Genomic DNA, 17433 nt, shown 5'->3' with positions numbered 1-17433 from the left:
AGCTTATGTAAATATATATTTTGAAGTATTTTACTCTCAGCGGCGGAGGCGACTGGAACGTTACGCCGCCACTGACACAACGAATCAATTGAACGAATCGATTCAAAATGACAAGGTGATGATTGTTGTATGAATCGCTCTTCCACGTACTGCCACTTCGGAATCCAACGATTTTAGACGAAAACAGTCCAAAACTGATTTTTTTTCCAGCCAAAGGTGTATTTGATTCGCTGTCGTAGTCTTACAATACATATCGTGTGTGAACCGGTTTTGAAGTATGGCTACGTTCACTGATCTGACTGTGTTCTGGGTCAAGGTACGGGCAAAGAAGAGAACTTCATTCACACGCAAATTCCCTGCAAGCGTAACTCTATGTAGATGTACTCTCGTGTAACTTCGCTGTTCATCTCTTATTTGCTATACCGGTATACCTATTTCAAAAGTACACTCTGCTGAGTTACTCAGTGTACAGAGTTACGTTAAAGTTGGCAGTACACTCCGTTCTGTAACTGAGAGTTGGGGTTACGGAACGTAACTCTCGTCTCAGCTACTGTGTGTAGGCGTACCGCTAGTGTACCTTCGCCGTATAGTCAGGTGGTTTAGCAACTTATTTTGTTAAACGCCGGATTAAAGCACCAAATTTGGCATGAATGATCCTTTGCACCTACTTATTGAATTTAGAAGGGGAACCCTTGTGAAAATCTGCATATATTTACATTAAATATTTTGCAGACCTTTGTGGTGAAATAAAACCATTAAATTAGGCATTAGTGCTGCTGATGACCTACTTATTTATTTTAGAAGGGGTGACATGTCCTTCTGAATATTTCCATATTTAAATGAAATTCAGCATTGGCGGTCATCACTCTTAAAAATTGCAGAACTTTGTGGTGACTGAAAAACATCACATTGTGCATGAGTGGTCCTGAGGACCTACTTATTGAATTTGGCCCAGGAGAGCTCTAGAAATTAACATACATTTGCATAAACTAGTACAATTAAGAAATGTACATTTTTTGTTGTATGATAGTTCAGCAAAATAAATGCAAGTACATTTTAAAATATTATGGCAATATTAGTATATAGTATATTTGTAAATGACAAGTATCTTGCAACTGAATCGTATATATTAAAAACAGCCTTTTATTTCACTATTCAGTTATGCAATATATGTTATTTACATTGGCCAGGTAGAAAGTATTGAATCCATGGTGATTGTTGATGTACAAAATAGAAAAGGCTGTAAATTATGGCATATTTGAAGAACTTGGCATATTAAAAGATTGGCCATGTGATAAAGACCAATGCTATGTAAGAAAATAGGGCATCTACCACATTTTCCCAAGAATGGCAATATTCGAATTCGGTACACTTCGAAACTAGTACTCATAAAACATTTTACATGCACGGTACTGAATTCGTTCGAGCAATATGTATGATTGGAATCCACAAACCCTAGAATCGTAAATTAAAACAGGTTAAATCATAGAATCAAATATTTGAAGAAAAAAAACATTATAACTTTGTGGTCTGATTTTCCCCAATTTCTTCATGGTAGAAAAAAACACTTTCTGCCCTATTGTGCCAGCAATGTAATCCTTCCAATCCATTTCAATCTACATGAGAGTAAACTTCCAAAGTATGTCTAATAAGAAACCAGCACTTAAAACCTTTTGCCATTAAAAAACATCTCTCCTTTGAAATATAGCCTCCTCTTCTGAAGCTAAATATATCAATATTATTACTAACGTGTTAAGGTTCTTTGAGGTTGTACAAAGTATGAAAGTCCATATGCATGGATGGGTATCGCCCCATTATTGCTTACCATGGTATAGAAGGAGGGCGCTTGTCTCTCCATTTCTAGGTCAATGCTCGGAAAACGGTATTATATACTCACACACACTTGGTAATGTTTTGAACAATAAATTACATTGAGAGGTTGATAACAGCATGGATAACATATCGATAGTCATGCGACACCTCAAACTTGATACATCCAATAACTCTACACTTTGAAGTAAACACTGTGAAAGTACAATAATGTATAAATCAGCTTTAATAAATATATTGTCCTCATTTTTACGACCATTTACATTCAGATTAGACATTAAAATATATAAATAAAAATCAACATCAGTGTATATATAGTATCCCTATAGTAAATAATTAATAAATATATAAATGAACATATTAATCTGTGCCGAGATGGTATCATATACGAAAAAAGAATTGGTTGTATAGCATTAGGTATGCCCCTGCAATATCTTTATAAAAATGTACTACTCAACATTATTGTTGCCATGGAAACCAGGGACCAAAGTGTTTCTTCCCCTTAAAACATGTATATGAGGAAATTACCAAAAGCGTTATTTCAAAATTAATGATCATATCTATTCAGCAATAATACAGACCATACTTCTATGTTTGAGCATTAGATGAAGTAATTGTACCATTTCTTACTTGATTATTATGGTAATCAAAATTGTGAAAAAAAATATGCAATTTGCTAATTTAGCCAAAATAAATGGCAATGATAGAAACATTTAGCTTATATACAGGCTATTCAGTGTGGTAGATAGATGTGCATCATCAGAAATGTATTAGTATTATTATTGCCATGGAGACGAACATGATACAGATATGGAAATCATTTTTTATTTAACTGCGTCATAGGTGAACAAAAGTTCCATGTAAATCTAGGGGTTTGAAAGTGCCAGATCCAAATGGCCCTATCAAAAATTAATTCCATGGCAACCAATATTGTGTAACACTATGAAATCCATTCATTTTCCAAAGTAAATAATAGTGTTAATAATGATAATGTTGTTTTTATATAGCGCTTTCCCACTTTGTGTTCAAAACGTTTTACAATTAGTACCCCTGAATCTATAGTGGCACAACGGCCCTTTGTACTTCCCCAACTCCCTGGGGAGCATCCATTGCAGCCTTTATATGTGCATATGATTAACACATTCATAGTGCAACCTCTAGCCTACCAAGGTGCACAATTATATAGCTCGGTTGACTGAGGCACTAGTTAAATTATTGCCCAAAGACTTTAGCCACTCGGAAACAAACGGCAGCGAAGGAGCTCGAACCTTTAACCTGCAGATTCCAGGCCGGCCACTCGAACCATTCGCCCATCACAATAACATTGGTTCAATAATTGCATCTATATACTTGTTACAGGCAGATCAAAATGCATCATCAGAAAAGGATTGTATTGTTGCTATGAAAACGAAAATGCCACAAATAAAGAGATCGCCATTTTGACATAACAGCAATTTATTTTCAAAAAAGTGCCGTGTATTCCTAGGTTTCTGAAATAGTGCTGATCTCTGGGAAACTGTAGATATATTTCTGTCGATTATGATTTTATCGATAAAATTATAACAGTGCACATTTATAAAGCACATCCTACAATGGATGCTATGGTCACTGTACTGTACTCTACTGTACTGTACTGTACTGTACTGTACTGTACTGTACTGTACTGTACAAAATACAATCATTACGCAAAGACCTATAATTGCACAATGGCCCATAACATACTCAATTCCTTGAGAAGCATACAGTCCATTGCAGCCTCTGTAACGTGATTAAAGCATCCGCTTTGCAACCTCTGCCTTTCCCAATCATACAGACAGGTTGTGGATTGATCGGGGCACAACATTTTCATGCACAAACAAATGGCATAGCTTCTGGACAAATTGTAAACCCGACGTCACTCTAACCATCAGATCATTCTGTCCTGAAACTCCTCCAGTCGTGTTTCTTAGTACTGTTAAAAATTAAAAATTTTGCAAAAATTAGGTGACCTTGTTTTAGTGTATTGTGACATGTATCTAAGGTCAAAGACGAAATAAAAAATACTTGGGTGAAATCCGTGACCACACATCGCACGTAAAATTCACTTGTATTCAGCTGCCATTGTTAATGTCTTTGCTTCACTCTTAGCGTAATAATGTGGCATCTTGAGTATTTATAGTCACTCAGGATACTGGCTGGGTATTGTTGTACTCTATACGATTTATCTCTTGTTTCAAATCTGCATTGTTAGAAAAATCAATCCATCCCTCTCATACGATCTACACGGCCATGCCAGTTTAGAATATCACTATTAGTATATAGTAACCTATATTTGGTACATTGATTTCCAGAAATCCCCAAATTTTGCTATCTGCAATATCATGTAAATGATTTACGAGATGTCCTCTCTTGTTTACTATATTGGTACATTACAGTAGCAAGTCAAATCTTTCCTATAGCACCTTTCCACGTAAGCTCATAACAAAGGCTTTTCGCATAATTCTTGCGTTAAATTGTAACTTTGCAGTTTGATTTAAAGAAAATGATCATGTTGTCTGTCACATACGTAGAGCATTTACTGGAAGACTTTGTTATTTGTAATGTTTTTTTTACAACCAATCAGTCATACAGTGGAATAAAGTTTACTCATGTACCAGTAACTCTGAAATTGGTTTTGGTATCTCCAAATTTAAACAATTTGCTCTCCAGTCCCAAAAATCACAAACACAATCCAGCCAAAAAATGTTAAAGACCCTGTTATACTGAAGACAACGCTCCAACTGTTGAAATAGTCCATTATGTGACCACTGATGTAGACACCAAGAAATCCTGGTACAGCACTGACGGAATTCATAACTCCTGTTTGAATAAAAACAAACACATAATACATCTGAGATATCATACTTTCTTGTATATCTGACTCCTGGCCGAAAGGACTCGGTTCAATTGTACACAAACAAATATTTGTAATTTTACGATCATGGTATTTTATGACATATTCAATGTCACGTTATTATTCCTTTTTATGTCGTCAGGAATACAAACGTTTATTCATTGTTATTTCTTTTGCTCATGACTTGGTAAGTTGTTGAATTAGAAACAATAAAATCAAATGTACCTCAAAAAGGAGGAGAATTGGTTGTATTAGTTTTTTATTGTTTTGAATCATTTGTTGCCTTCCCCAGTTTTTACCAACTTGGATAACAACATATTTTTGAAATTTAAAATAAGCAAAACCACAAAATAGTTGAGTAGGTCTAGAAGTCCATTGTTGTCCAGATAATCGTCATTCTTTGTTGAATTAGAAACATTTCATGTGTGCATTTTATTTTACCTTATTCGCCGACTGATTGCGGAAACCTATTTAGGAAGATCAGAATTATATCTGCGCTCGCTAGCTTATTTATAAAAGAAAGCAGATAACGATGGCAATTCTGACGCGTTTTGAGTCATATTTCATCAAGGTCTGCAAACGCTTGTTGACTTGATGTAGAACTACCAAGGGTTTAAATGATTCCATATTTTCTGTTTGGATCCATACAACTAGGCTTGCGCATGGTATTCAAATAGTTCTTATATCTTTGGATCTTAGGAGCAATTTTGTGTGTGGAAAATATCGAAACAGAGCAATATCTACTATGTTATCAAATTTGTTCAAAGTATCTCTTTCGGAGTTGTAATTAAAAAATTCAAATAATAATATAACAATTGTCTATTTTGTGTTCATGCCAGCAATTACATTCAAAGTCAATGTTCCAAATGTGAATGTGACTGGTGTTGTATAAACTAAGCAATTCAAAGCAATTTTTAAAATAAAATTAAATAGACATTTTTTTGAAACACAGTAATATTTTGATTTCTATTTTCTAAAGTTGTACGTTGACCCCAGATTTATTTGAATGATTTTAACTGAGAATGGGGACTTTCCTTGAATAAAGTAACAGCAAAACTTTGAAGAGTTTATTTCAGACACTCGTTATTATTCTACATTAAAGGTAAATGAAATGTGATTATATATATATATATATATATATATATATATATATATATATATATATATATATATATATATATATATATAAATGCTCTTAGACAGTACAATATAGACTATATAGCTATATATTCTCCATGAATACTATTGTTTAGTCAGTTGGCGATATATATATATATATATATATATATATATATATATATATATATATATATATATATATATATATATATATATATATATATATAGCTTTGGTAGTACTATTACCAAAACTATTACGCTCTGACACTGTGGTATAGAGCACTGTCTTAGCAGATTGATACTCGCCGAGTGATATATATATATATATATATATATATATATATATATATATATATATATATATATATAATGCACTTGATGAAGTGAATGGTGTTCTTCTAAAATTATGCACTCAGATAAGTAACACCAATCAAATTTTGAACTGCTTTCCAGTTCGATATATTCCTATGGTAAAATTGCATTGATTACTGTAAAATTGATATCAACAATAGAAAAAGGTCCTTTTGAACGATTTTACTGAAGTGTATATTGATTTAATATGGGTTTATGTTGCTTATAACACTGAGAATTATAGTACGTTAGAATATATTTTAAATAATGACTGTTGAATCGTTCTAGTTCATGGAATGAAAAAAGGATAGAGAATAACGTTATCTGAAGACAGGCTATGGTTGAAAATCAAACCTTACCATACACAGCGCCAGCATGAGTCGGTGCCAAGTCTTGATTATTTGCGTACGCCGCACCAGTACCTAAGCTTTCCATAGAAATGGCGAATGTGACTGCTGTTAACGTTTTAGCATAGCATGTCATGTGTCCAACAAGCATAAGTGAAGTAGTAAAGCTCAATGAAGCCATAGTCTGAAAAACAGAAAACACGAACATTACACCAAAAGCCACAGCCCATACAACAAATTTTACTACCTCGTAAATATTTTATATCAAGCACAAGCTGAATTATTTTATATGCATTTTACTCAATGTGAAAATACATAAAACCTCAATTACAGTATTCTAATATAATTATGTTAATACCGATACTTGACCTCTGGCTTTGTTAGAACAGTTGACTGCATAGTACACATTTACTTCACATTTTTGATATCTTTAATAATGTATCACCAAAACGTTTATAAAATTGTAGTACCAGTTTTGAAAGTCAATGTCAAATGATGGTAAAGTATATAAATGCTTCAAAATGTAGATTACTGCGAGTAGCTGCAGCAAATGTACACCTAAAAACGTGACTTTGTCCTTTAAAATGCATGTGTAGTCTGATTGTAAAAAAAAGTCTAGTATGACAATTGATATTCCGGCGAGATGGTTCTGTGGTTATAGGTTATAGATCAATTGCACTTTGTTATTGTTGGTTAACTTTAGTATAAATTTGATTACCTGTAGGAATTTTCTCGTTGTGGTTTTACTGATTCCTTTCGAAATCATTCGATCGGCGATGTATCCACTTATAATGTGAAATGGTACAGCAATCAACCATGGTACTACGTTAAACACCCAACCCTATTAGAGAAGAAAAAGTATTAGACATTTACGAATGTTTAAATCAAACCATCAATATTCCATGTACACTTCAAGTGGCCGTATGGATGAGGAGTGGGGTATTTATTTTTAATTTTTAATTTATAAAACAATTTTATCATGGCTTCCTACTTGAAAAATCAATGTGAATCAACGTAGATTAAGCGTGTCTGTAGCTCAATACAGTGTTCAAATATGTAGTACAAGAACAAAAAATCTACTTATTATTCATCGCTCTTCTGTTGAGTTACAAACAAGGCGTCACATGTTGTTTCACGTTGATTTTTCAAGTAGGAAGCCATGGTAAATTTTTTTATAAATTAAAAATCCAGACCTAATACCTAATTCTCAACCATATGGCCACTTTAAATATGATATTAACCGTGAAAATGCAATTTCACTATTGCTCATGGCCCCATTCAAGGCTTGTGTGTAAATCAGGGGCTGCTGCGCCTTGAGCTGAACCACCATTGACGTCATCATGAAATCTGACGAAGCATTGTGAGACGAGTAGGTTTACCTTAATGCTTTTGTGTCTTAAATCTTCGAAATAGAACTTCAACTGCTTTTGTAGATAGTTACCTTTTCATCGGGAAACTTTACGGTAAAAAATGTTGGCAGCCAGTTAAATAGTAAATGCCAGGCATACGAGTTGCAAAAACTGATAGTGATCATGGCCCTGGATAAAATAAAGAGAACGAGGGGTAATCTTAACACATTACATTTTTAAACACGTCAGCCATGGTTGTATATTCAGGTATGAAATAAACAAAATATTGGATGTCTTTTTTTTTAAAACTTTTATTTTAAAAAATTGCTTTGAATTATACAGTCTTTATACAATACCAGCTGACACAGACTCAAAATAGAACAATTGTTATATCTATTTGAATGTTTTAATTACAACTCTGAAAGTGATACTTTGAACAAATTTGACAACATAATAGGTATTGCTCAGGTTCGATATTTTCCATACACAAAATTGCTCCAAACAAAGATTCAAAGATATAAGAACTATTTAATGACATGCGCAAGCCAAGTTGTATGCATTCAAACAGAAAATTTGGATTTATTTAAACCTTGGTAGTTCTACATTAAGACAACACGCGTTTGCTCCATGTGTTCTGCAGTGCCTGATGAAATATGACTCAAAACGCGTCAGAATTGCCATCGTTATCTACTTTCTGTTATAACTAAACCAGGGAGCGCAGATATAATTCTATTCTGTTATTCCCAAATAAATACCTTTCTTCTATCAGTCGGTGAATACTTGTGACTTAAGGGTGCTGTCGCTACTCGTCCTTGACTCGACGTGACAAGGTTCCTTAGGTCAGTCACATTTTACCCGGCTGAACGAAGCAAGATAGAAATAATATCTACATCAAAAATTCTGCTGAAATTAAATATATGAATGTACAAAATAGTTCGCTCAGGTGAAGGTTTAGCAGTGATCCACTTACCAGAATGCTCGATGTCTCAGTAATGTTTTCCAAGTGTTCCAGGTTGTCATCTCAGACTGTGACCTCTTTCTCTTCCTTGTTTTACATCGATGCATGCATCTCTTTTTCATAAGGATAATCCTCATTAAACAAACCCAGAGAATCGAGAATCCACCAAAAAGATAAAAATTTATTTCCCAGCCATATTTGTATAGAAGGAAAGAACATATACTTCCACTTGCTATTGTTCTGAAAGAGATATGAAAGCAAATCAATTATTCAATAAATCTTGACACTAAAGCTTAAGGATATTAAACCACTCTGTATGTCTTCGAACAGAAAATACAGGAATTATTACCATGTCTTCCTACGTGACAACGCGCGTCTCTGTCATTGATTCTAATTCTGTCCGAAACATGACTCAAAATATGGGAATTAATGTTCATGGTCTCAGGGCTAATATTATCAAATGAAAACTTCTGCTCACAGAGTCAAAACAAATCTTGGAAGTGAATGCCAAATATTTGCTCACGTCTTATTTGCATCATTGGGGTGCACTATAGCTACATGTGATAACAGCCTATGTATGGCAGTACATCACTTGCGATGCTGACATGTACACGTGGACGACAATTTGGGATTCGCTGCCAAGAAATTGTTCAACTCTGTGAGTAGAATTTTTTTATTTGACGCCAGGACTCGATCAGAACGTTAATAATCATCACTATTTTCAATAAATTTAATATCGTATAATTCTTCAATTCTCGTATATTTCTAACCAGAAGTACATACAATGAAGTCCTTCCGTAAGGATTCGGTTTTCTTATACCGTCCATTCCTTATCATTAACATATATACCGAATTGTGCGAAATTTGACGGATGCCATAGGACGTTTGTGATCTGTCATCGTCAGTGTATGCACCATGTCACGTGAAATTAGATTTGAAGGTTGCTTTCAGATATTGCCCTATTTAACTAGCCTCATTCATTATCCTCTTTTTAAATAAAAGGGTTTTGTCACTACACATCGTTCATTTGACTCGAAGTGAGAAGGACCCCTTATGTCACTCATATAATTTGCCTGACTTGGTGTAGAAAACTATTAGGGAATAATGTATTGCATATTCTAAAATAAATGTCATACTTTCAATGTGATTGGGTGATCGACTATGGAGGTTCAAACATTTGGAGTTCTAATGTATGATGTGAAATGGGATATACATGTGAGAAACAGATCCTTCTGGGCCATACATCGGCCCTACACTATGGAACAATCTTCCTGTCAATCTGCGCCACTCCATGTCTCTTAACATCCTTCCGTTGCTCTCTCAAGACCTATCTCAATAAACATTTGCCTCAGCTTTCGCAGTTTGCCCTGTATCCAGTATATATGTATTGCCCTCCACCCAAATCTATAACATCCTACCATCACTCTCTCAAGACCTATCCTATTAAACATTAGCTCCAATCTTCATTTGCCCTGCATATCCAGTGCCTGTGTATACAATTTTCCCATGTCCATACAGTAATTTTACCATCTTGCTTCTGTATGTGCCTCGAGCTTTGCTATAGCGATTAGACAGGCGCATTATAAATTTAATTCTCTTCATTAACACTATTATTACATGTACATTATTTGTAGCGTGAACTGAGTACTACATAAGTAACATACCCTACTGAAGTTCCTGTCCCAACTGTTGAGTAGAAGAAAGTTCGTCTATCCTCCTGTACTTTCATAGCAGTTATACTGGCAATGGTTGGATAGTGAAAAGCTATGGATATATGGACAAATAAAATGTAAAGATAAACAATCAACAGTTGTTAAGAATAGGCATAATTACAATATCCCGATTCTGGATATGAACGTATAAGTTAGTATTTTAAAATACTATATAACACCACCGAGTGAATTGGTCTCGTCGCCCTTGAATAACTATAGTATACATGTAGTTACTCTGTTCAAATGTTGCTGGTTTCCTTTTGCGCCTAAATGTCTTTCCTTTGGGATTATTAATCAACATTTAGTCTGACAAGTATGTTTTGGAAAACATTTACCTTTCGCTATGTGTTTGATTTTACCAGGTCAAAATACCGGTGCTCTTTGAACATTGTTGCCACGCACTTGTGAATAACCTTCTGAGCAATAAAGAACAGTATAAGTGTGCTAAAGTTGTTTCGTATTGTTATTCCACTCATTTAGATCAATTTCACTTTTATCAATGTTAAGCTTAACCTTTCATAGATCGATGTCGATGACTATTTAATTTACACACTTTCGATTCGCTCGCATGTAATTAATACTAGTATCAGGCCTAAGTCACGGCGAAGACCTCGTCCTCGTCTGCGAGGTCAACATGTCAGACAAGTTAAGTGCAATAAAGATTTTAATGGAGTCACCATTCTATGCTTCAGAACGCCATATCATATGATCAATTTGATTATAATAATTGCTGACGATTTCAACCCCCACCCCCCACCCACCACCACCACCACCACCAGCTCCTTCCAAAGTCTAATCAGGTTTATTTATACCTCGAGTACAACTGTATTGATTATTGCTTAAAATATGATTTTGGGTGATGCTATAGCACCTTAATAACTTACCTAATTTTCTATTCTTGTAAAGGAGCTCTATGCACTTCACGTGTGTACAACCATTTGGTAGAAAACCTACGGCTGGTGACATCAGTATATACACCAATCTCTCGTTTTGACAAATGCAACGAGTTTCAGTTGGTAGCAGTAATCAATACAAGTGTACTAAGGACAGAAGTAAGTCTGGTGCGACGTATACTCTAAATACATATTCTTGTACACGCCTAATTACTATGTAAAAAAAATTACAATCTCACACTCACCTTCATTCATACCAAATATGACTCTGACTACAGCAAGGAATGCCAGTTGTGATGTTTTCCCATCAAATGTGTGAACAAGGAATGGAAATATTACTGTCTGTATACCCCATCCAATGCCAGCTATAGTAGCTACCTGATCTCCACCAAATCGATCACTTAGATATCCTGATAAAATCTGTGTTGTAGGGTATCCCCAGTAAAAGCTAGATAACACTAAACCCTGTGAATAAAACGTAACATAGTCATGGTGTAGACGAGAAAGGGGTGTTCCATTCAGCTCTATTATGAATAAAACTACATTATGAGATTTCATTCCACACAAACATAGACCAAGTACGTGTTTGCAAAATTTGAAAATAATAATAATAATAATAATAATAATAATAATAATAATAATAATAATAATAATAATAATAAAAATAATAATTTTAAAATGTTGAATTGGTTATTAGATATTGTATGCACTGTAAATGATTTGTATTCAACTGGGTGACCACAAGTATTATATGCAATCACTAGTAAACACAAGTAATCAAAGTGTATATGCCGGGTTATGTCTCTATAGTATACGGGAATGTCAGGTACATGCAAAGACTCAACATGACGAAGTGAATGTGTCTATATTTATCCATCCTGTCCCAAGAGTCAAACGGCATATCAACCTCGTTTCCAATGTAAAAGTATTGCACTCACCGTTTCCGATTTGTCCCAGCCAAACTGTTCAGACATCACGACAGCACTCACCGGTAGAATATTTCTACAAGCTATAGTCAGAGTTGTTAAAATAAACATCGCTCCTCCCCATATGATTTCCTCCTTCCTGACATATAAATGGAATGAAAGTAGAGTAAAGACATCACATTTACTCACTTTTATATTATATTTACCACCATTCATGTCTGTATTTAGAGATATCTGTTTTATCAGTGCGGATAATTATAACTGATGCCGAAATTCTTTTTCCGTATTATATATCTAATATATATATATATATATATAACTCGGTGAGTATCAATCTGCTATAAGACAGTGCTCTATACCGCAGTGGCAGAGCGTAATAGTTTATATATATATATATATATATATATAGTTTTGATTTCCTCCTTCCTGACATATAAATGGAATGAAAGTAGAGTAAAGACATCACATTTACTCACTTTTATATTACACTTTTATATTATAAATCAAAACTATATATATATATATATATATATATATATATATATATATATATATATATATATATATATATATTCTCTTACATATACACATAACATGAAAATGGGTACTAGATTTAATCGTCGCAAGATATGGTAGTTACCGTTTCTGTACAAATCTTGGTATATTTGCATTTGCATCATGCATTCTTAACTACACTAAACACATGCACATACATACACACACATACATACATACATACATGCATACATACATACATACATACATACATACATACATGTGTAATGACACCGAGCACTGTGGAATTATACTTAGCGAGTCACGCCATGTTTTCATAATGACCTTCGGTATCAAATGACTGATAACAGTTAAATCAATAAATACAGAGTTCAAATTATGTAGTGGCTGTGTTCAGTGTCAATGTCAATTATCTCTCATTTCTCTGATCTGGGGAGAGAAGTGGATCTCACAGGAGTAAAACGGTTGCAGCGGTGGGCCGGATTATGTCTCAGAAACTCGACTTCCGGGTCCGTGAATAATTATATTAACACCAATCGATACCGACACTATTGAAGTCGGCATAGATTTATCCCTGAAAAAAAAACGTGCCACGTTGTCACTAAATCACGGATGCATTGACTTCACGTTTTGGGATCACTTGGATCTCTGACTGAGAATGTTGTCAGGCCGACCAAATTTATCTGACTCCATGGTCAATTCAGAGCCTTGGACTATAGCTAGCCTTGTCGTTATTAAAATAACATAATGTTTGTGTTAAATTCTCGGCGTCGTGAAGACTCACCGTGTCCAAAAGATAAAGTCCACGTGTACAGACGATTTCTCCTCATTAATATCGTCGTCAAGTAGCAGACTTTCGCCTGCACCGCTCTTTCCCGGCTCGTCGGCAACATCGCCCCCGTCCATCTTAGTTGCTATTGTACGTAACACTAACCAGATGTTTACTTTGGGGCATCAATGGTTTTTTATGACCCCGATTACAAACATGCGCAGATTGTTCCATGTATATATTCAGGACCTTCAACTGTTACATCTATATTAGAATAACAATTGCTCATGAATATACACTGGCAAAGTGTCATTGACGATATTTGCTGGAAGCCAAAATATACAGCCCGTTCTAAGCGGGTGTTCACTAACTCTGTGTGATACGACGACACAGAAACCAATTAAGAACCTGCACATTCTAAATTCAAGGGTAGAAAACTTCAATGTAAGATATCAAATATAAATATTTCTTATCAGAAAATGGAAGAATTTTCACCATAATAGTAAAATGTATGCCACTCAGATACATTAAAGTATAATGTACTATGTCTTTGAACATAAAGCCAAAATGTTCGTTATTGATACCACTACGTAGCGATTTGAAATTTATTGTGCATGCTGTCTGAAACAATAATTGTCAATTTTGGCCAACTAATTTATTAGAAGGGTGTGTGTAATCTGAGGCCTATTAGTATAAGAATCTAGTTTCTATATCCTACACTGAACTATTGATCTCATACCGTACCGTAAGAAACATCAGTTCTTTTTCTGACACTTTACTTTATTTTAATACCATGCATCTAGTTTTTATCCTACATTGAACTGTGGATCTCGTCACTTACTCATACAATGGAATTTGAATGATCGCCACAGCAGCAGAGTCCCATGGTGTTGAACAAGCAGGGGTCAACCGGTGAGTACCCAGGGAAAATCTGCGTTGCTGCATGGTAACACCGTGGGCATCACCCTTGTTACACACACACACACACACACACACACACACACACACACACACACACACACACACACGTGATAAAATTGTAATCAGCCCTAGTCGACGCTTGGCGGGTTCCGATCCCCGGGAGTTGATGTAAGCGCCGTACGAGCTAACCGCTTGGGTACCGTCGACATCAACCCAAATACATACATACATACATACATACATACATACATACATACATACATGTACATGCATACATACATACATACGTACGTACGTACGTACATACATACATACATACATACATACATGCATACATACATACATAAACATATCGTATACATTTACATTGTAGATATCGAATCTACCACGACAATATCCCTTCTACTTGTATGTGCATTTTCTTGTCAATGTATTGTATGCTACTTTAACGTCGGATGGAAAAGGAACCAATTTCATATTGTTCGATTCACGATTGCCTATGTTTACTTATGTTATCCTTGTGTCACGGTGGGTTTACCAAGAATAAGTCTCTGAACTTGTAGGATGATTTATCTTTATTCTACAACTTACAAGACTTAGAATATACACAAAGTACAAAACTTGTACTGTACGTATACCGTACTGGCCACGTCTGCACTTCTGCTTAACTACAACAAAATTCAAATGACTACATAAATAACAGTAAAAGTGAAGGTACCGGTACAAATGACAAAAAAAAAACTGGAGAGATAAAGTATGAACTAACCTGCAAGTATATACACAAAAGTTACACTTGCGTAGCCGCACTGGCCACGTCTGCACTTATGCCTTAGCTAACCTGCCGCGCATACTTTAAGGGAAAGATCATGTGATGAAAGATATGTAGAAGGAATTAAGGAAGAGACTGGATGTTAGAATTTGAAGATGTATGTGATTGGATGAAGGGAAGTTAGCAGATTAGTCCAGGTGATGAATGTGACGTGATGAATGTACATAGATAAATGAATACGTTACGGTAAATCACGAAATGAAACACAAAAGGACATCTACACACTATTAAAAAAACCGAAGCAGACACAAGTAATTTTATTAAAAAGTGGCTTTTATTACGCTTGTATTAAAGTTACACACGACTGTGACACCTATTATATATGGTCACATACATTGTGAGTTGAATGGTTTTTGTTGTTGGCCGACTTGGATGCCGTGGTGGTGTCCTGATGAATTTTTATGAAAGCCACTTTTTGATTGGAACCCTTCATTTTAATGATAGAGCACGCCTTGTGTTCTGCTCGGCCACCATAACATTGAACAGAAGTTACCATTGTGTAGACCAAATATATATACTTAACAGATTATACCTCGTTCAACGGAAAATGAACGGTTAAAGTGCGCTTTAAAAGTCAGATATTTGGCCTCGCAACAAGACAAATGCTAGCAAATATTCGCATTATAAAACATTGAATGGAATCGAACGCTTTGCCGAACCATGTAATCACGTCAAGGAAACAAAGCGGATACCATTGATTTGCACTTTACTTCGCACGACGGATCTGAGGGACTCCATCCCCCATTAGCCGCGGATATGTCGTCCCTTTGTCAACTGAACTGAACTGAACTGAACTGAATACTGTGAAGGCTTGAATTTCTAGAGTTACAACGCATATAGACAGAAATTTTAATGTTCTTATGGCACGTTGAGGGGCTCTTGTAAGGAGCTGTAAAGAATGGTAGAGTCGGTGCGGACTTTAGACTATCTGCTTTAGACTGTAAGATACGTCGTGACGTTTCGCCCTCACCGGCCTCCTCTCACACGTGTTAGGGGTTGGCCGATGGTTGAGGGCGCCCCGTCACGGCGTACCTTACAGACTATGCGGACTTCAGCACTGATAAAGTTAAAATGAATCCATTCAACCTTTAATAAGGCAAGACTTGAAGTTATAGCTATATTGCAAAAAATAAACTAATTGTTGCTCACAAACACGTTTGACCTTCACTTGTCTTGACTTCGTCAAATATTCCGACCCAACAATACCCGTTTACTCTTTTGTGTATATCTGGGGCAATAAGTAGGTCGGCTGTGATTGAACTGGACCATTGGTGTTATTTTGTTCCCCGTAAAGCAGACACGTTGTGAACTAGTTGCTTGCATGGTTATGTGGTATCTGACTACGTCAGAATATTGACCGAAAATTGACCCCCAATTAAGGCTATTGCAACCTCACAATCTACGTGCACCTATCTACAATTAACTAGGTCTCGCCATATTAGATGATGGTCGGATCAGCTTAGTCGGTTTTATGTCGTTTTGTAAATAACAGACACAACAACATACAGAGAGACACATACATACATACATACATACATACATACATACATACATACATACATGTACACATACATGTACACATACATACATACATACATACATACATACATACATACATACATACAGGCAGGCGGACAGGCGGGCAGGCGGACAGGCAGGCAGGCAGACAGACAGACAGACTTACGGACAGACGGACGGACGGGCGGACGGACGGGATCGACAGACAGACATATAGACAGACAGACAGACAGACATAGACATGTGCATTCACATACATTATTTATTTATTGACATATTCGTTTATCTAGGTCTGAAGTTGTCGTTTGTCCTCCAATTTATCTCGATTTACGTCGATTTGTGAATTTATGTTGATTCATTTAGTTTTATCACCATAGTTTCTCGTCTGTACATGAACCTACTAACTATAACCATGCCAATCAATCAATTTAATGTTTATCTTTTGACGGCCACTCTAAAATTACTACTGTATGATAGATAAAACAGCTTCCGGGAGCATTGGGTACTTAACCCCGCTGTTTAC

The 17433-nt window shown here is 35.5% G+C and overlaps 1 protein-coding gene across 1 annotated transcript; it reads right to left on the bottom strand.

The window, feature by feature from the left end:
• Positions 1–3499: 3499 nt before the first annotated feature.
• On the bottom strand, positions 3500–13779 carry LOC144434781 (voltage-gated purine nucleotide uniporter SLC17A9-like). The gene is made up of 9 exons (XM_078123279.1): positions 13658–13779; positions 12370–12496; positions 11677–11896; positions 10491–10590; positions 8839–9066; positions 7961–8057; positions 7238–7360; positions 6532–6703; positions 3500–4668 (listed from the first exon to the last, which is right to left on the bottom strand). Exons 1-9 carry the CDS (start codon positions 13777–13779, stop codon positions 4499–4501), a joined length of 1359 nt encoding a protein of 452 aa, XP_077979405.1. The 3' UTR covers positions 3500–4498.
• Between the last annotated feature and the right edge of the window lie 3654 nt (positions 13780–17433).

This window comes from Glandiceps talaboti, chromosome 1, assembly GCF_964340395.1.
Source record: "Glandiceps talaboti chromosome 1, keGlaTala1.1, whole genome shotgun sequence".
Classification (NCBI taxonomy): Eukaryota; Metazoa; Hemichordata; class Enteropneusta; family Spengelidae; genus Glandiceps; species Glandiceps talaboti.
The sequence above is the reverse complement of the archived record's forward strand: the minus strand, read 5'-3'. Positions and strand labels throughout refer to the sequence as shown.